The sequence below is a fragment of the Lepeophtheirus salmonis genome, chromosome 9 (genome assembly GCF_016086655.4).
Source record: "Lepeophtheirus salmonis chromosome 9, UVic_Lsal_1.4, whole genome shotgun sequence".
Taxonomy (NCBI): domain Eukaryota; kingdom Metazoa; phylum Arthropoda; class Copepoda; order Siphonostomatoida; family Caligidae; genus Lepeophtheirus; species Lepeophtheirus salmonis.
Genome location: NC_052139.2, coordinates 12,358,697 through 12,380,562, shown reverse-complemented (window position 1 = coordinate 12,380,562; position 21,866 = coordinate 12,358,697). Strand labels below are relative to the sequence as shown.

The 21,866-nt window shown below is 31.0% G+C and overlaps 1 protein-coding gene across 1 annotated transcript; it reads right to left on the bottom strand.

The window, feature by feature from the left end:
* Positions 1 to 4,293: 4,293 nt before the first annotated feature.
* On the bottom strand, positions 4,294 to 5,121 carry LOC121124432 (uncharacterized). The gene is made up of 2 exons (XM_040719585.2): positions 5,042 to 5,121; positions 4,294 to 4,964 (listed from the first exon to the last, which is right to left on the bottom strand). The coding sequence occupies exons 1-2, from the start codon at positions 5,082 to 5,084 to the stop codon at positions 4,438 to 4,440; spliced, it is 570 nt and encodes a 189-aa protein (XP_040575519.1). The 5' UTR covers positions 5,085 to 5,121; the 3' UTR covers positions 4,294 to 4,437.
* Between the last annotated feature and the right edge of the window lie 16,745 nt (positions 5,122 to 21,866).

Below are 21,866 nucleotides of genomic sequence, written 5' to 3'. Positions count from 1 at the left end.
CATAAATGTACGACACCTTAAGATGATCAGATTTGGCATCTCCATTTCGGAGAAAAAATTGTCTCCTTGGCAAGTAATTCCTAAGCTAACTTCCAGTAACGTACTACCTATAAAAGTAAACTAACTCATAAAATGAGATTGAGACAATGGAATAAGTAAACATATTCTTCATAATAATAAAACTAAAAAGTCTACCTGCACTTCAAATTTTATTGAAGTTATTTTACTTGACTTAAGTGCATTTAATTGTACTTGGTTCCATCCAAACTTTGCACTTTGATTATGAGATCGGACAAATCATTACCAAACCCGTAGTATATAATATCTAATTTGGTGTTAGGTCTTAAAATCTTATACAAGTCTGGGACTGTTAGGAGTTTTTAGTGGACCAAATTAATTCGGGCCTTTAAAGAAGCTCAATCTAAATCGGTCCCAAAGAAAAATTTGGTCGGCATTGGGGTAATTTTAAATTCAGTTTGGAACGATTCTAGAGATCAATTGTTGATGATGTCAGTTATGTTTGTGAACATCAATCTAAAAACAAGTCATGTAAAGTTAAATAAGTTGCATAAATCATACAAATTGGGAAGAATATTGGTCCACGATTTGAACTCTATTAAACCTTGGGCTACAGTTTCATATTGCGTACTGGATATTGCTAGGTCCCAATCATAGAAAACCCTTTTTCTAGTCTGTGTCCTCAATGTTTCAACTATGAAAACTTCATTAGAAATTGCGATAGATTAGAAAACCCCTTAGAAACAGCGCCATGAAATATAATACATTGCACGAGGTTTAGTGATAAAAATCAAGCTGACTCATTAAAACATGTAGTCGACTCAGAGTTAGTCGAATTTTATAATGGACTCTCTGCTGGAGTCGAGTCGAACAGAGTGGATAATTTTAAGAATTCACAAACTGCTATGGAGAAGTGCATTTTTTTCTTTCTTTGTCCCCCTATTCAATTATTTTGAGTTAGTGATTTAATCAAACCCACAATCAAATACAAAGACTATTAAACAACAATACTGCATCATAAAGCCACCGATTGTATGTAACCATAAAAAAAAGAAAAAAATTATATATTAGAGTGTGCAACTTTTGAAGTAGGATTTAATCATACACAATTCATGCCTTTAAGTAGAAGTTATGTAGTCTGACTCAGAGTTTGCTTTCATGTTGATTGTAGAATTATTGCTACTTTTTTATATAGATCATCTCATTATTTCAGTAACACAGATTAAGAAACGGGCTGCATCACGGGAGAAGAGCTCCAATTTGTACTCACTCACATGCCAGGGAAGCTTATCTACAAAGAAGTTGAGGAAATGATACGCCCTGTGGATCAAAATGGTTATTGAAAGGTAAACTAAGAAGAGTTCCATCTGATGATTAGGGTTAAACCCTAATTGACAAATGATATGGCAGCTCACATCTCCAAACCCAAAACTCCCATTCCACCCTCACCCTATACATGATTCTAAATTATTATGTAGTATATATAAATAAATATTTGTTTGTTTTCTTAGATCATAGATACACCTTACCACACTTGAACTCAATCTGGTCTCAGGCAGTTGAGGATCATCTATGAGTTTGGAACTTTATTATTATAAAATAAATCATAATTACACAACATATTAAAAATCCTCGAAAGTTTCTCCTCCTTTGACCTTTTTTTTTCCTCAGACTCCATAGCAAGTTCAGCTATTTTCTGCATTGTACGACCCACATCATAAGTAAGATCAGTGTTTTTCCTCATCTTCTTCACAGATTCGACCGATCGGGCTTAGGGTTTTACCCATTTTAATAAGATGTCTATTAAGTTGTATGTGGCCACTAATCATAGTCACTATACTTGAGATTTGATGTCTCTCATATTTGTAAGCTTTTACTCCGATGTATAAATCGACGATAAACTGCTTAGATTGTCGGCAGCTATCTAACTGTTTTTAGATAGTTTGCAACTCATTCAATGTGGCTTTTCTGAGTCTTTCTTAGTCTGACACAAGGGATTGATAACAGAGACTGGCGTAACTCATTCTGCAACTCATTACCAAAGCATCAACAGAATCATTCCCTGTGCAATTATTATGGCCCTTGATCCATTCAACTGTGATATTGCACTTGGAATTTTCGAGAGTTTTTTAAAGCAAGAAATTTCTTGACGTAACATGCTCCCTGGTTATATATTTAAGTTATCTTTACCGGACAGGCTATCAGACATTAATAATATCATCTTGGCATTCGTTTTGTCAAATGGTAGATTACGTACTAGATTACTTATAGCTTCAACTTCACCCTGGAATACTGTGTTTGTATCATCAAGTCTTAATGAGCATTCCCCAATAGTGGCGTCATGTTGTGTTAAGGCCTATCGTGCACCTATGTGACCATTTATTCTTGATCTGTAAGTATATCCAACTGGATCATATTCTTTTATATTCCATATACTTGTAACTTTCTATCCTTGTCTATATGACTAGACTTGTATACATTGTCTGGGGATTGGGACTCGATAGCTCGCTAGGTAGCCATCAAATTATTGTAGATGCCCTGTACGTGTTTGATGGAACTATTTTAGTTGTTGTCTATTATTGTTCGTAGTCTTGTTAAGCAGACATATATGTACATAAAATATTGTAGAACTTTTTTCAGAGTCAGTTCAATCCATCTCTTTATTTGTTCTTTTTAAAAATCGCTATTTCCTATAGTCTTAAGATTTTACATTTATATACATATTTTAATCTTTGAAGAAAATTCTATTTACCAAATTAATAAAATTATTTATATACTTTATATAGTATAGATTTGTGCTCAAATTAACTGATAAGAAATCAAACTAATAAATAGTCCTGACATATTTTTTTTAAATAACAAGTAACATAGGCTCATGTTCCTTTCGATACATAAAATACAAACAATTCAAGAATCATTGGCTTTGTCGTAAAAACGAAACTAAAATGCATTTTGCCACAAAAGAATTAACATATATTAATCAGTGTTATAACTAAAGGATCCGATATGTGAGGGAGCTAGATTCTAAATGCTTAATTTGTATGTTTTGGATACTCATTTTTCCAAATTTAGTGCTCTTTTTGTGCACATTTTGGTCCAAAAAACTGCTTAAAAATCCTATCTCTACTTATTACGCTTTATTTTTCCCAAATTGAATGTGGACTACATTTGAATTCTTGGACGAATTATCATCCATTTCTATTAACAAATCAGTCTTATTCATCATTTGCAGATGTTGAAAATCGTATTTAAAGTAGACAAAATTGATTTTTACGATAAAAGAACACAAAAGTGACAATTTTTTATTTAAAATGTCATATCAGGGCCCATATATGTAAGTCATGTGGAACAAGTAGGATTCCAAGATATAGCTAAAAATCTTGGGTATCGTACCTCATAGCTCAAATTTGAATAATAAGCCTATAACAGACTGAAATATTGGACTCTATCCACTATATCTACATTAAGTCAAAAAATATATTGGGATTCTCTCCTTTTCTTGATTTTTTTCGAGATTGTTTTTATGTTAACGCACCACATATGCCCAGTCCTTATAAAGTAAATTATGTATGTCTACTGTATAAAGTTTAATAGGCAGACAGCATGCTTCAGGCTATCAAGGCATATGATATAAGTATTACTGCACAGAATATTTAATGAACCATATCACAGTGTAGTAAATTTTTTAGCATGTAATTATTCGGGATTGGAATAGATCCAGCTAATAGATAAAAGATTTATTACTCGTTTTTATAGCTAATTTAAAGCAAAAGATCCATTCGTGGAGTATTTTTATTAATATACTTTTAATCAATATTTCATCGACACAATTATCTCAAATGTTTCAAATAACATCCATTCAACAATCTAAAGTTTATTTTCCAGTTCTTTATCTCAGAATTCTATATACATATAGAAACATAGAGTGGATTATGACATGAATCACATTCTATGCGTATATATGAACTCATGTGAATATAAAACTCTAGATTCCTTTGTTAATACTTAGTAAAGAAAGAAGTCAAACTTGTTTGTGGGTAAGATATTAAAGTGATCGACGCATCTATTTCATCATTGTGAGGAGCCTGCCTGGTAAATTTACAATTAAATTCTATTTTGAATGACTTTGATATTAGAAGATGAGCTAATCCTCTACCTTATCATTTACTAAAATATGAGTAAATATAAAGTCGAACTGAACTTTTAGTAGATAGTGAGATTAAGATTAGGTTAGACAATTGTTTTTTTTTTTACTAAATAAAATAATATTTTGAATTCGTGTCAAAAAGATTTTTTTTTATTTATTTCTTTATATAAAATCTGTACTAAAATATAATTTTTTGATCATTAATATGTTTTTCTTTGGATTTGGATCATACTTTTTTAAACAAAAGTTGAAGAGGTAACTTGAAGAATCATTTAAGATTGACTGACCAAGTTGGGATCTCTGAAGATCTTCATCAACTTTTGTCTATTATGAGGGCAACGTTCGTAGATGACAGCACATTGTTCCTTTCCTACACGCTTGCCGATTTGAGCAGCAAGATCAAATTCAACGGTAGCCTTGGAGAGGTCCAAGGAATCAGCATTAAACAAGGCAGCGATCATGGCTTCTTCAGATTCAATTTCAGCTCGGGACAAACCATTCACTTCACAGACCAATTTCTTGGCGCAGTCAGAAAAGTCCCGTTGAGAAGCAGACAAAAGAAGAGATTCCAAGTCAATGGCAGATCTCTTTCCACGACCAATGATTGCTCCAGCAACAAGCCCCTTGATGGCAGCAGCCTTCAAGAGAGCGAGTCCAGCCAGAGCACCACCTCCAATACTTAGGGTTGCGGCGGTAGCGACAGCAGGAACAACGAAGACGGTTGCTTCGGAAAGAATCAAGCAGCTAGCCAAAACGGCTCCAGTCAAGATAAATCCGTTCATATTGAAGTAGTATAGATCTGGAAAAGTAAGTTTAGTATAGTTAGATAAACAAATGATATTAAGTATTTTTTGGATGAACTCTTAATGTTCTTACCAGTTGAATAAATCCAAAGAAAGTGTGATATCCATTGATGCATCTCAGCCGTATTTATACTTCATGATTTTTTAAATACTTAATGAATCCCTTCAGTGTACGTACACGACTTACGCACTCTTTTTCCGTTACTTGTATTAAAAATGCGTAGACTGAAACCAGTCCACACAAGGATGTTGATATCATTTAAGGATGGGATGACAAATAAAATTGTAAAACCAAAGACACTCAAACATAGGTACATTAAGGTGATAACATGAAATAACCGATATGAAGTAATTTATTCAATTAATACTACTCGAAAAAATCATTTTAGGTAGGGTTACTGAGCAAAAACAAAATCAAACATTCTGTATCTTGTATTCCCTATCCGAAATGGGTGGAGGTATTCTTGAATAAAAGTCTTGTGTCTCTTTGATAAATGATTCATCTCAAAGTATGTGTATAGGTGTCCTCCCTTAAGCATATACAGGCTTCTCCGAAATAAAAGTACCATTAACTTTAACATAATCAAATTTAGAGTATTGAATACATTTTTTGTGCCCAGTTCCCAATGCAAATGAAGTAAAAGAACGGTGCAAATACAACTTAGAGGACTTGTGTAACTAAACCATTTGGATCCTTCCTCTTCACTTGATATAAATCCCCTTGAGTTTGCATTGTATCGTATGGTTGAGGAGAGGTCAATATCCAGGCTCAGCAATGACGCGCTAATGGTATCTAAATAATGTTGTACTAGTTGCAACATAGTGACAAGGCGTGTCTCCGCCTAGTTTTTTTTTCGAAAATATCCGGTTTGAACTTTTTGGTGTAATAGCTTTAGAAGTTAGGTGAGTTGTGTAGGTAAGATTAAATACTTTTAAATGGTACCTGGAAACCAAAAAAGGAGGTTTTTGTTCTAGTCTGTTCTTGAAGCTGGAGATAACATTAAAAACAAACATCGAAGTGGTTGGCTAACCAAACTGAGAAAACCTTTCAAAAATCATTTCAATAACATACCAACACTTCCCAAAGACCCATTAAATATTCGAATAATTGAATTTTTTGAAGGTACTTTAATTCTTGGCCACCCTATTTTAGATCTGTTGATGGTATGCCTTCCCCCACCCCATGCAACAACAAAAACTATCACCCCGTGGTTATTTGAAACACTCAATGTCTCATTTTTCTCCTGTAACCCGTTCTACACATAATGGAACAATTCCAGACATAGCATTAAATTATTTTCTCTCTTGACACTAGTAGGTACGTCTAGAAATCTTGTACTCATGAAAACTGTCTCAAATTTAATCATTATTTTAATCTTTTTTTCTTCAAAAATAAGAATGTGAAGGCAACCTTTTAAAAAAATAATATTTAAATAATAATATATATATGTATGAAATAGAAGAGTTTTCGTATCTATGTATGTATCTAAGTGCCTTGTTTCTCAGGTAAAATAGACAGGAAGCTAAAAAACTTAGGTACTTCTTTAAAAAAAGTGTAATTTATAACCTTGAAATGTGAACGAGAATATTTCGCAAGTTGTTGGTAAGGAGTTAGGCCTGTGTATCATTATTCTACATAATAAATATGTTGATGATAATTTAACTCAATTTACAAAAAAAAAAAAAAAAATGATGCAGAGTTTTGGTTCGTTTTTTACAGTTCAAAAGATGTTCAAAGTATAGGGTGGTCCAAATACATTGGAGAAATCTTTAAAGACTTATAACGAACGAACTAGCTGGGTTAGAACCATATTTTTCGAATAATTTGAAAGCTACATTTTTGACATTTTATTATTTATAATGAAATCGACCTGTCTGGAAAACCTTACTCAAACGGCATCGAAAACTTTGACGGGGCCGGCCGACCTCGTTCGGATCTAGCTTTGCCATATTAAGGGCAATGGACTTGTTCAACCCTCCACAGATGCAAGCTTTCTTAGCATGGGTGCATGCTAGAACCTCCTCCATATATTGAAGTCGCATTGGTTCAGGTCCAAGCTGTTTACAGGCCAAAAATAAGAATAAGGACTCAAAAAATGAGGACATTTTGTGGCCAAGACATTCTGAGCTTTTTTTGCTTTGTGAGCCGGTGCTCTGTCTTGCTGGAAGGCGTAATTTCTTCTTTGGACTCCTCCATCTATCCAGGGAATTCAAATTAAAAGTGCAAACCCAGAACCCGTGCAATGACAAGATGGAACGGCACAATTCCGCCCGTGTCGTCCAATGCTTCGGACTCCGTGTGGCCGAAGTTATCAAAAAAAGCGGAACACATTATATATAATTTAATATAAAAAATATGACTCTACCCCTCTAAGTTTGTTCGTTATAAGCCTTTAAAGATTTTCCTAATTTATCTGAACACCCTGTATATAATCTAATTATCAATCATAATAAAAATGTCATGTTATTATATAATCCGGTAGTATTTGCTTGTGAATGTCCATGAATAATACGCATTTATCCATTCATTCATTTTCATTGATCTATAGAGTGTGTTTTAATTACCGTCATGAAATATACATTAATTGGTCACCATAGTTATTTTTCTTTATAAGATAGATAAATTTCCGACAAATTTTAATTAAACTCTGTCCTCAAAAAAAAAGATAGTTCCAGACATCGATAATAAATAAAATAGAAACAACCAAAGATGAAAATCCATTGTTGAATGGGTATGTTAAAAAAACCGAAAATCATGATAGTAACCCTAACAATTTGAAGAATGTTTTGGAGGAGAGAAAGAATGATGCTCTTGACGTTTAATTAGATCACTTACAATCATTTGTGACAGGAGATGAAGGAAAAAAGAATATAAACAAGGACATTTGCTAGAATTACTCCTATGCCGATCCCCAATTCTACTCTGAGTCCAACAAGGACTCACAATTATAACTCTGCAACAAATCCTCAAGGTTACGCTCCATCTTTTCAGTAGCACACATGAACGTTCAAACAGGTTTTAAATAAAATTGAATCTACTTAGGAAAGGATGTTCACTACTCAGGAATTAAATAATAATGAAAACTGCTAAGGAAAATAAAATTCATTCTTTAAACTAGCAATCACAAATTAACGAGCCCATAAAAAAAAACAAGATTTACATGTATGGAAATAACTAATTAATTATTTTGCGTACTGGTCAGTACGCTGACCTGACGCAGTAGTCTGTAGTCTGTAATCTGACTAATACAGAATATTTTTTTTAGTGTAGGAGGCTGTTCCATATTTGGCAGTTTTGAAAGAGTGTTATTGAAGGGATAAAATTTGAAAAAGTATCATTTATTTATTTTAATCGATAAGTTGATTTTTTTCTCAAAAATTTTGAAATTCATAATTTTGTAGGCAAGACAAATAATTAAAAATATCCCCAAAAGTAGGGGGAGGCCATGGGTCCTATGGTTCCAGCGTCATCACTGTCATTGAAACTGAGGCATATAACTGTTAATCCGTTTTTAAATAATGAATATTTTTACAAAATCAAGATCTTTCCTAGTTCTTTGTCACAGAAAATTTCTTATTAATCAATTCATTGATGAATCGTTGTTATTGTTTCCAGACGACGTTTATGAAATTTGAAAATAGGAATAAAATTACGGGGCTCTTTATTTTTGCTCAATCTTTTTATGTAGAATGTATGAGGAAATACATATTCATATCAGTAATCGTTCCATTATCATTTCCATTATAATCTATACAAATATATGATCATACAAGGAGGTAAACTGGTTATGACTGTGATGTACATATTTTGTTTAAGTTATTTCCATACAAGACTTGACATTAATGCTTGTCCGACCGTCCGGAACAAGCAAATTGTTCTGTTGGACAGGTTAATACAGTATTTATGCTATTTGAACGGGCAAGTGGTCTCAATTCATACACATTAAGTTCGTTACGACATTTGACACCGTTGTATTATCGTGTAATCATTAGATTCTGCTTTATTTAAGCAAATTTACATTGGCAGCCTTTATTTCCTGATTATAACTCTCGTTCAAGCGTACAATCTATCTTTTCAAACTCTAAGACAGGTAAAAAAATCCCAACCTGTCTTACAGAACAAATTTGAAAAAAATAAATAATAACGTAAACCCATGTCATAATGAGTGAAAATAACTTAAGTTGAAATATTATGGATATCAAGGTACTTCTTACCAATTCACAAATAATGATTCAAGTGTTTGGGCTTTGCTCTAGAAAACCTGTAACGGTATGTGACCTTTATAATTTTTGTAATGCAAACTACTGAAGTCCAAATAATGACTGGACCTGTCTCTCAATATAGTTCAGTTTCCAAAAGAAAAAACTTGAATGGGTATTGCTGTTTTGAACCTCTACCTATTTCGAAATTATAGTTTATTATTCATTTTTAACATTTCAACGCTACCTTTATATTGACCTTCCCCTCTAAGATTAAATAGTCTTCTACTGTGACCCTATATAATCTTTGTACCAACTTATATCAAAATCGATCCGTAACTTTAGCCGTAATTCCGTTTACTAACAAACAAATATACATTTCAAGTACAAACATCACCTGAACTCAGCTTTGTTGTTGCCGGTAATAACAGTTATAGTCTAACGTCATTAATAATTTTGGGGGAAAAGATATGTACATATCTCATATTTGGCTTCATGAACCATCATTTTTTTAGAAAAAAATCCAAGGACCGATAGGACCGGCCCAAAGACTGACATCGACCCTCATAATACTACACCCAACTAAAGGACTCAAGGGAAAGAACAGACAGACAAAACATCTACAACAATAACAAAAATATACGGAAAAGAAATAAGGTCTAAATTTACAGCTATTCCACCGACTGATATATGTAGTTGCTATTCTCTCATGATTCATGATTAAAAATGGTTTATTTTTATAAAATAGTTGTTAATACTTTGTTTTATTATTTTTATAAAAGAATTCAATAAAAATTTACAATTTTTAAATAAAGATAAAGTTAAAGAATAACCAAATTTACTTTTTAAATATTCAATAATTAAATCAATTTGACACTATAAACTTACATAATATTTTTAGGAAATAATAACCTTAAGTAATTAATTATAATTATATGTGACCTATAAAAAGACATGTATTGCACAATTTTATATATATTTTCACTTTTTTTTCTTTCGGTTAAACGGGAGCTTTCCTTGTTTTTTATTTTAAAATGTTCAAATAAAGTAGGAATTGCATTATGTACCAAACGCCACCCTCCTTCAGGAGACTTCTGCGCGAAAAATTTAAGTATGAATAATTATAATATGGAGCCCATTGACATCCTTATAAAAACCCATTAATTTAGTTTTCAAATACCTCACATAATGAAAAATAGGGGTTTTAAATGACTTGGAAAACTCTGGAGTCTTTGGTGGGAGTCCAACTCGTACGTTTAATGGTATTGATGTCTTTTGGAAAATTAAACATTTTCTTGGGCAATAAGCCTGGCGACTTTTTACTAGAAGTTTATCTATTATTAAAATATACAGCACTACACATTACCATTATGAACAATATATTACAATTAATAAGTATTGTCTAATTATAATAAATAATTAAATTAAGGTCACAATGTAGTCATAAATTCCCCACAAGACCTTTAAAATAGACTTGATAGCAGTTGACGAATTTAAGCCAATAAGCAAAGTGAAGGTAAAAACATGCTCTTCTGTACCTATTGGCCACTCTTTTCTTTGAGTCCTTTACATCAAACTACTGTTTTTTTTATATGTAAAATAAACGTGACAACAGCGACCTCTATTATTTTAGATCAGGCTATGATGCTCATAGATAAATAAATAGAGATTTTTTGAGACCACTGTTATAATGTCACCTGATTCAGAGTAAATTTTTTGATAATTTAGAAAGTTCTGGTGGTGCAATACCTATATATCCTTATAACTTTTTCTTTATCTTCTTGAAGAAGGGTCAAAACTTTTTCTAAAGTCAAGCTGCGTCTATAAAAAGAAATATTTTTATTTGAAAAATAATAATAGTATCCCTTGAATCATTTAAATAAAATAACTACGTACAAGAATAAGCTAAGTCGTGCATATAATTATTGAAAATCAAATTGTACTTCATAGTTTCCTAACCTATTATATAAAGTAGGTGGTACTATAAATCTCAGAATTTATGTTGTATTAAATCCAAAGCAATAAAAATTGTTCAAGTTTAACTAATACTTTCAAAGTCTGGAGAACCATGTAGCCCTATGTTAATTTTAAAACCAGTTATCAATCGCTTGAAACTCGATGTCATTTTGTGGGTTGTTGACGGTCGTGTATTATGGATCCCACTGATTCTTTAAAGCAATGATGTAGTGTCATCTGATTTGAAACGAGTTATGAACATGTTGGCATTGCATCATGTGTACTTTCATCCAAATAAATATAAAATTATAGGTGCTAGAGCTTGCTCCTTCAAACATACTACATATATATAGTAGTTCAGGGGAATATTAATTATGGCATTATTCTCATCATATGTACTCTTAATTCTTCTTATACAACTATTCATCAGATTGCGTGGTTGTAACTTGTACAATTTGCTTATATAATTTAGACATTTTACGCGACATATTGAAAATGGTAACTAAAATATTAAAAAATGGAAAAAACTGATAATAGTGTAGCATAAATTCACTCCATAAGCTGAAACCGTTGACTTGAAATCATATGATATCAGACACCTTAAGTGAACCTCTGTCACTTTATATATGATCTATGATGGCACTTTATTCTCAACTCATGGCGTTGTCTGTAAAGCAATATATGCTCTTATTAAATGCATTTAATTTATATGACGGTAATGTACCTTAATTAGTGCAGTTGGTAATCGTATGTACAGGGTGGTGCAAATACATGAGAATAACTTCAATAGCGCATATCTCAGCTTCAATAGATTTTGTAATATTTTTTTTTTTCTAAATAGCTACGAGTGTTGTTAATAAATAATTTTTTTGCAAAGACAATCAGTCCACAGTTAAAGATGGAGCGAGCAGACCAGAAGAAAGAACCGTTATATGCGATTTTTTTTTATAAGGATTCACTCTGCATGAGATTATCAAGCTTCTCAAGTACTCGCAAAGAACAGTTAATTGGATTTGTGATGAATTTGACGCCGAGGGGAAGACCCACAGGAAGTATCACAAAGTGAGAGTCGACAAAAAAAAGATCCCCCAGGTTCGTGGCAGGTCTCAAAAAGCCCATCAATACAAATACGAACATCCTCATTGCGTGCTCGCAAAGATCAATAACTTAAGCAAGACGACCATCAAGGGAGCCATCACTGTCGACCTGGGATATCTCTCTAGGGTCAAGGCTCTCAAACATTTCCTCAATAAGGACACACCAGGCCACCAGGGTGATCAGAGGGAACAAAACTATCAACTCAATGAAGTCAATTGGAAGATTCTTGAATTTTTTTTTTTTGAGTTGAGATCATTTTCACGTCTGACCGCTCATCCAACTGCAGGAACGACAGATGGATCTGCTCAGACCCTTATGAGGTCCCCCCCCATCATGAAGACGAAGAAACAGCCAAAACCATGATCTTGGGTGTCATTTCAAGGGAGGATGGGGGCCGTCACGCCATCCACTTCTTCAAAAGAGGGAAATATTGAAGGCAGAGATGTACCCTGAAGGTGCTTGAGGAGGTAGTCATTCTCTGGATGGATGGAGTAGCCCAAGGAAGAAATTACACCTTCCAAGTGTTATATTTAGAACGATTCAATAATGATTAGAATTGATAATTATCTTTATCTACACAACTATATTAAATTACATGTTCAACTCAAAAGCAATACATTGTGTACTCAAGGTTACGATGAACCCCAAGTTAATAATGACTCTTCAGTCAAGTACCTTCTGTTTGAGAAAGTGACGTTCAATTGTGTTTATTAAACTACTATAACACGAAAAATCCTTCATATTTCAAATTATTTTGAGCTCTTATTGGCTTTAATGGCTTTTATTTAATACCTTTTCTAAAACTTCACCTATATTTGACTATCCCCAAGATCTATAATTTTCTAATATTATATTAGTTCCCACATCTAACTCAGGTAAATCTCAAGTATTTCGATTGTAATATTGTATTTCCTTGTCACTACGTTTCTCCTCATCCACTGATTGAGTTTGGACCGTTGTATCATAACTTCTCCAATGTTGTGGTATGCTAGATCGTACTTAATCATCAAATAACATTTATTATGTGATTGTCCATCAATCCTTGGGGTATTTCTAAACTCAAGTAATCCAAGAAAAAACTCTTTTGACCCATTATTTACATTTACATTTTCCAATAGTGCCTTCAGTGCTCAACGCTTGTTTCTAATTCGGCTGGAACGGTGCTAAACAGGTCGCGAAGTCAACATTTCCTTCAATTTATCTACAGATATGGGATGGTTCGTTGTCCATCTAAATTCAACTTTTGACGATAAAAGTTATGTTATAGGTACCGCTGCCTCTCTTATTTTTGATGAAAATAGATTCAGTTGATTGACTAATCCCAAAAAACTCCTAATATCCTCCTTATTTTTAGAATTCTGGAATTTACAAATTCCACTCAGGTTTATCAAAGGACAGTGCATTGACCAAAGAAAATGCACAATACCTTTGCTACAAAATGTCCTCATTCTTGGAGGCTAGATTTTTGACCTGCAAACAGCCCTGTCTTGGACCCATACAATTTATATCTTTGGGGGAGTTGCGACCAAATGGCCTGTGACAAGTATCATTCGTCTGTGGAGGTCTTGAACAAGTACATTAATCGTACAACCACAAAGCTGGATCTGGACGAGGTCACCTGGGCCCAACAAATATTCCAGTGCTCTGTGGCCAGGGTTATCAAGAGAGGTAAATTTCAATATAAATAATTAAATATCATTATATGAAGATATATCTAATGTTCGTTAGTTCAAGACTTTCCCAATTTATCTGGACCACTCTGTAAAATATTATAAAATTGTTAGATATTATACAACTTATTAAATATCTTCTCTATGGTTTTGTATTTCATTACATATGTATTAACAACAGTCACTGTGTACCTTTGTACTCATTCATATGGTTTTGACCAAGGACAAACGGGTCATCATTGACCTGAAAGATGTGTACATATTTATAATAACCTGCTTATATATAAATAAAGTGTGTCTGTATTTATATGTCATTGATGAATTCCATAGCCCTTCGTCAGTATATAAATACCACAGAAAAAAAAATAAGAAAATATTTTAAGGTATTGTCTGTGGTGGACAATCAAGTTAAAATACAAAATATCATTGCTTATATAACACTATTAGTAATAAAATGAATCGTATTTCACAACCTTGACTATTCAATATTTACGTAGGTAGGAGTATAATTCTAAACAGTTGTATACGTATATCAATATATATACATGTATATCAAGAAACTAAACTTCCATAAAGATGAAAATTGGTTACCCCATGAACATTTATTCTACAAAACTAACCAACGGCAAAAATACTTCATATCAATAAAGATATAAAAGTTATTCATTTGTGTGGCCTTAACCAAAGTAGTATGTATAAATAAATATAAACCATAGAATATAATAAATATTTTTTAGCCTAAGTCAATTAATGTTGGTTGGGGAAGTACTTAAAGCATTGGAATTACTGATAAATATAAAATAACGAAAATTGAAAGAATTAACAAATAATTAATTAGTAGTATTGTATTGAGACCGACCTTTTTTTTTATTCGGTTCGATGTTATGATACTTTTTCTAAACTGATACAGACCAATTTGTTGGTCAAGGCCACAGACTCAAACTTTGGACCAGGGACGTCCACAGGAGGTGAGCGCGAGGAGCTATGGCTCCCCTCCCCCTAAAAAAAATAAAAAAATGTTTTTTTACAATAAATTTTAATATTTGGAAAAAAAATCGACAAGTTTAATTTAATTTTTTTTTGAATAGCTATGGATTTTTTTTCACAAAAAAATTAATTTTTTGAGAATAACTATGAGTGTGAATTATTTTTCTAAATATTGATTTTTTTGTCAATAGCTGTGGATTTTTTTTGTGAATAATTTTGGATTTTAAAAATTTCTACAAAAAATTTTATGTTTGAAATTTAATTATTTTTTTTCAAAAAATTTAATATTTTGTTAATACCTTTGGATTTTTGAATTTTTTTGAAAAAAGACGAGGATTTTCCTCTTTTTTTTCAAAAAATTCACAAAATCAAGCCTTCCTCAAAAAAATATATATATAAAACTCATATTTTACGAGCAAGTGAACATTGTTACTTCACCAACACAAAAATGTAAACTATATTTTGTTACCAGCTGTCGAAGTTCCTGCTACTTACTCTTTATCGGAGGCCTCAAATTTTGATTCATTTAACTAAAATGAGGTCTTGTTATGCAGTGAAAATTCCATAAAATAGTGGAATAATAATTTCATATTTGGGAATAATTACCTGATTTTTAGGTTTTTTTCAGTTTTTGTTTAGAAGAAAGATTGGGAAATACAATGAAAGTAACTACGAGAGTAATATACAAAAAACAATTCTTACATTACATTTTTTTTTAAACCAAGTCTTTTTTTTTTTTTTTTTTTTTTGTGATACCAATGTCGACTGAATTTTTTCAGAAGTATTTTGGGCATGTAAAAAAAAGGAAAACGAAAACTGGAATAGTAGAAGATTTTATTATGAAGATTGCTTTAGAGGAGAGCAGTTTAGTTGACATAACATTTGCTTCATTTGCAAGCAGCTTTATGAGGAAGTTATTCATGAGAACACGCACTCTATACTTATAAGTTCCCCAATTTACTATGAAAGAATAATGATAAGAGTGGTAGAAAATTAAAACACTGTTCAAATTTTCAAAAAACTAAAAAATTCAAAGGTTAAAAAATGCTTAGCATTTAAAGTCCTAATGATGAATATGAATTGTCAGAGTCAAACTAGGATTTTTTTTTTACATATATAAAGATAGTTTTCAATCAAATGACGTTTGATTTGAATGAGTAACATTGAGCAGCTGTGAAATGAAGGATAAATAACACAAGTCCCCTTCCGTATCAACCAAGGACAAAGGCAGGAATTACTCTGATTTATTCAATTTTACTTATCCGAATTATTACTCTCAAGCAGCTTTTCAGCATTACTTTTTGTCATTTGTGAACTTCTATATGGTTGTGTCAGTCCATATTTATTTGGTCCAGTCCAGTTTTAGGACCTATCAGTCCTTGAGACTTATCCATTGAAATACTAGAACAAGCACTAGTTAAAAAAGAAGACAAAATTTGAGTTACGTCATCAATGACTGGACTGAACTGCAGTCTTCAGAAATAAATAAGGATCGTCATAATACTAAGCTCATGCACTCGTCGTTAACAAGATAAAAACTTTATACATGGATACTATCTCCCCAAGAATGGAAATAATAATGATAACAACTTTAGAAGAAGAAAAAACTGTTCAGGTTGCAATAAACGCAAGCGAAAAAATGCTTAGGATTTTTTGCCCTACAAATTATAATGTATTCAGCCATTTCTTTGTTATCCTATAAATCTAATATCTACTTTGTATGTACATATGTATATCATCCAAAATAGTATTACAAATAATTTTATGTTAACAATTTTTTGCTAATACTTTTGGATAGAAAGAATTAACAAACAAATATTCGAATTTCAAATATGCAACATAAATACTTATTTTTATAGATAAAAACAGGGTATATTCAATCTAAGAATATAATGATGAAAAAATGCTCCCCGCAGTTAACATAATATTGTAATATTTGACAATAGTGTTGAATTTCAAAACATTTGATATAGTCCGGCTTCAAAGAAAAATTTGATCTAAATCTGTGTCACAAAAATAATTGATTTCTTTTAAAATTTGATTTAGACCGATTCTATAGATGAAAAGTGGATGATGTCAGTTGCAGTTCAAAATTGTGAGCACTGATCTACATAAACATCATATTTATACAACGCATAAATAGGGATGGGCAGAACATATAGAAAAACAAAAAATTTAATATTAGATAAGGATAAATGGTTCTTTTTCGTTCATTCTTTAATAGATCTTCGATGTGTTAAAATCTTTATCTGAATGATTAATTCCGGCCTACTTTTGGGCATGATTTTTTTCTCACTGCAGTATCATATAAGTGACAGTTGATGTTAACATACCTCTTAATCCGATATTACTATAAACCACATTGATCATGCCTGTGTACGAAATTTATTATTTATATATTATGTTTTTGTAATTTTTTATAGTTTAATAAATTAAAAATACTTAATACCCATAATTATTTATAACCAATTAGATAAAAACTTTATGAACACTCAGTGTAAGCCTTATATTATAAATAATAATAATTTTTGTAGCCGAAGTCGGAGCTTGTACAAATTTTCCGTCTACGACTCCACCAAAAAGGAAACGACTCTACGATCCTAACTCCGCAGCTCTTTGGTGAAGCCAGAGACGGAATCCAGGTTCCAAGCTTTTGGAAAAGTCTCACTTCATATGTTCACCCTTTGGTTAAAAAAAACCCCTAACTGTTTATTTATTGACCTTGAAATACATTTCAGACCATACAAAAAGGTAGATTCTTTCTTGTTAAAATATTATTATTTCTTTCCCGGATATGCCTTTGGTTGAATTCATAAGACTCTAACATTTTGTTATTTTTATATTTTATCTAAATCCAATATTTTTTTATAACACAAATAGTAATTTTTTATTTACATAATAATATTTTTTGATAAATTCTATTATGATTTTAATTTCAAATCTTTACAAACAATTAGGGAAATCATCGATGTCTGGAAAAGGAATTGTAATTTTACGATTTTAGTCGTAGAGGGTTCATGATTGTGTGGTACATTTTTTCTAATTAATGCAATTCTATAGTAATAATTCCAAGGTTGATCATCTGTGGTTTTGTACTAATCAAGCTAATAAATATTTTTATCAGTGGCAACCAGTGGCAACTATTGATCATTGATGAATGTAAATGTTTCCTCGCTAACACAAAAATACCCAATGATTTTGTTTTCATCTGTCAATTCCCTTGTCTTACTTCATACGCCATTCTATTAGATTCAGATCATTTAAAATGACGGTATGTTAAAAAAAGAAACGGAAAAGGAACGTGATCTCACTGACAATTAGAAGAATGTTTCGAAGGGGAACAGCTTAGCTGTCATGACGTTTCACTAAATTAGCTACAGACAGCTATGAAATTTGAAAATAAATAGAAATCCCACTCCGTATCTAGAAATGATATATTCATGAATTACAACGCTGTCGATCATCCATTCTACTCCGAGTCCTACAGGGACTTAAATTTATAACTACAGAGCAAATCATTAGTTTTATTATTCCTCTTTCATGAATCATGAGTACATTTATTCATAGTTACTTTGACTTTTATATTCTCTACACACTTCTCCCAGCAAATTTACAGACGGTGCAAACGGCTAAACTCACTACAAATTGGTGATCAGTAGCGCTAGGTATTTCTTAGAGTGCGAGGAGAAGGTAGGAGTGAAACTAACTATTATTGTCAAATTAAATTTAAACATATCTATTATTCAAAAAAAAAATTACCAAATTTAGTTGTGAATTCATCATTCTAAGGGAAATAATAACACCACGATGATCTATTAAAAAACAAACATGAAAGAAAAATGAGCAAACGCATATACTGTTTTTCATTTTCTCATTTCTAAAATGTTATTTTTCAATTTTTTTTATATTTATTAAAGAATTTTCATTAATTAAGCTGGTTGTGTTACGTTGAATATCGATTACGATAATATTTCGTTGTCTTTTTAAACTCTTTATGAGTTTTTCTACAATAATATATACTAATATTAATAAAAAATTTAGAAATAAGGGGATTAAAACAAGTTTATAGATACTTTATATTAAAAGTAATTGATTCTGTGATAGACATAATACCGATTCAATTTTGCCGCCCGAAATAATATTGTAATATATTGCCATATAACGTAAATAGCTTATTTTAATAAATATTAAAAACTAAATTCACCAAAAAGGTGAATCAAAATGGATCATTTTTAAATGTAATTTTTTTAAATTAAAATGTAAGGTCTATTCTAAAACTTCCGCTAGGATATAAAGCACTTGAAGGAAAAATAAAAAAGATATTCGCTTCTATGTAAGTTTCTTCATTTTACTCGATTTTTTAATGATTATATACATTTTTTATTAATTGTAATGAAGAGAAATTAATATAAATTTCATTTTTCAAATGTTGAATATTTGTATCAATTTGATATTTACTTTGATTTTCATCTATATAGGTTTGTCATGCCAAAAGATGTCACCGAATCGTAGCTATACCCTAAAGACATGATTTTTAAAAAAGACTTTAAAGGCCAAACCTATACAGGTTGATAATCTGAAGGGGCATTTTCGTGTTCTACGTCTTCAACCTGTGTGCAAAAATGTTGTGCCATGGTGTTATGGAAAGGGTGGTAGAGGAAGAAGAAATGCCAATTTCAAAATTCAAAATACTGCAACATAATTTCGTTTTTTCAAAAGGCAGAAAAAAGGTGGTTAATTTTTTATTCATATTGATAGTGTACTCATTAAAAATTTTATTTAAGGAGTTTCCAAAATCATATTATATCTAATAATTCCTATTATTCATATACTTGCAGGATGTAACCTCTGCTACGTACTGAATAATCCGAACTTTGATATTTTGATAGCACGTATTTTTTTTAGTTTCTTTTTAAATAACTTTTCATGGATATTTATTTACTTTATAGAAAAATATGCCAAATTTAATTAGAAAATATATAAATTTTATAATTGTCGATAATTAGTTGATTAGCTAATTAATTATTTAAGATTCTGGATAGGTCTTATATATGTTGATTTTCCAAAATAAATCCGGATCCAATCACTAGATTTGGACAAACTGCACTAATTCAGAATCCTTGTCCAACACCTGATTTGACGGCACTAGCTTTATCATAATTTATGTAGGTATTTGTGTTCAAAGAATTTTGTAAATTTCAAATTATGAAAATGAATTTAAAAAAATCATTTTTTTATATTCTAACTATTTTCAATAAAAGCTCAGGAACAAAATTTCAATTATTTTAATAAAATAAATATATAATGTGAAACAACTTTTTGAACATTTATTTTGGATGGCTAACACTAGTTTCTCACTACTCCAACACAAGATAAAGAGTGACTGTATTTCTTTAAAAAAACTCCTGATCTATCTTCTAGAATGAAACCACGCCCACTTCACTACAACTTTTACAGTCTGAATGCCACGCATTATAAAAAATATAAAAAAATTACTACATACTGTATATCAGGGGTGTCCGCAGGGGGTGTGCTGGAGGGGTTATACCCTCCCTAAATTAAGTATTTTGGATCTTTTTACTAGAAAATTCAATATTTCAACTTTTTTTTTTTTTTTTTTATATTTGAAATATAATTTTTTTTTAATATTTAATTTTGTGTGAATAGGTGTGTAAATTGATATTTTGCAAAAAATTTAATATTTGAGTATATTTTGAAATTTTTAAGAAAAAAATTTAATTTATGAAATTCTTTCAAAAATATTCCACTTAATGTGAATAACTGTATATATTTTTTTAATGTTTCTTTAATTGGTTAGATGGAGTTGCACTGATTAAGTATATGTAAATATTATAGCGTTTTGGTAAAATCCATATATATATAGTATGTTTATTTATTTATATATGAATCACTTAAGCGCGAACATTTTTCTTATTAAAATATATGAAGAAGTAATATTTATTGATAATGAACCCGAAATTTTAAAAAATATCCCAGGATCGCGCTCAAAAACAACGACAATTTCCTCAAAAATGATAAGCCCTAATATGTGCCTAAAAATTATATTTATGTGTTCCTGTAAGTTTGCCAAGCTGACTTGTTCTCTAAAGTTAATCATGCTTCAAAATCCCAAGAATTATTCGTATATAGCACTTTTTAAATATATTTTGGTCTCACTTTATAGACCAATTTTTTAGGCCTCACTCTATGTATCGACTTATTTTAGGTCTCATTTATAATCAGAGACCGAATTCTTATTTTTTCTAGATCAACCAACATTGATGTTTTTATTAGGATTAACAAAGATCTTACATAGATTATAAAACTTGGGAAAACCTTGAAAGTCTAAAAACTACACGATATCCTATAGAACATATGCTACATAGAACAAAATAATTCAAAATCTATCCATCCCTAAATTAAAATAAGTAATTATAAGCATAAAACTAAAATTTATAACACTTTGAAAAAAGATATGCTTTAAAATTCAAATGACGTCATTGTACCGTGTTTTCACAATTTGAAAACACATAATATGATCTTTTCAAAAATGTATATGTAAAATTAGTATACACCGAATTTTAAATAATATGGATTTTTTGTGCTTTGAACCATTCCAGACCAAATTTTTCTGTGAGGCCAATCCAAATTGAATTTTTTTGTTGGTTGGGTGGTATAGTTTGTCCTTTTGTGGACTCCTGGTATCAAAAATGATTGCAACAAAGTTTCAAAATATGCTGGCATTATTATTTTTGAGTTTTTTCTGACTAATATTGCTACAATACAAGTATCAACTTGCTGCAAATCATCAAAAGAATGAACTCCAATTTGTTTGAGTAAATGTTTGAATTAGTAAAAATCGATAGGTACCAAAATGATACCACAGTCCCCTGAGATAGCATAAACTGTTGAAATGTTCAAATGCTCGATAAAAATACATTATTTTTTTGGAAAGCAAAAAATTAAACGTAAGATAATATTGTAAGG

Excerpts from the sequence above, each read along its gene's own strand:
- LOC121124432 (XM_040719585.2), bottom strand. The coding sequence starts at position 5,084 with ATGCATCAATGGATATCACACTTTCTTTGGATTTATTCAACTG. Across the intron at positions 4,965-5,041 it reads TCTTTGGATTTATTCAACTG|ATCTATACTACTTCAATATG; the intron begins GTAAGAACATTA and ends TTACTTTTCCAG.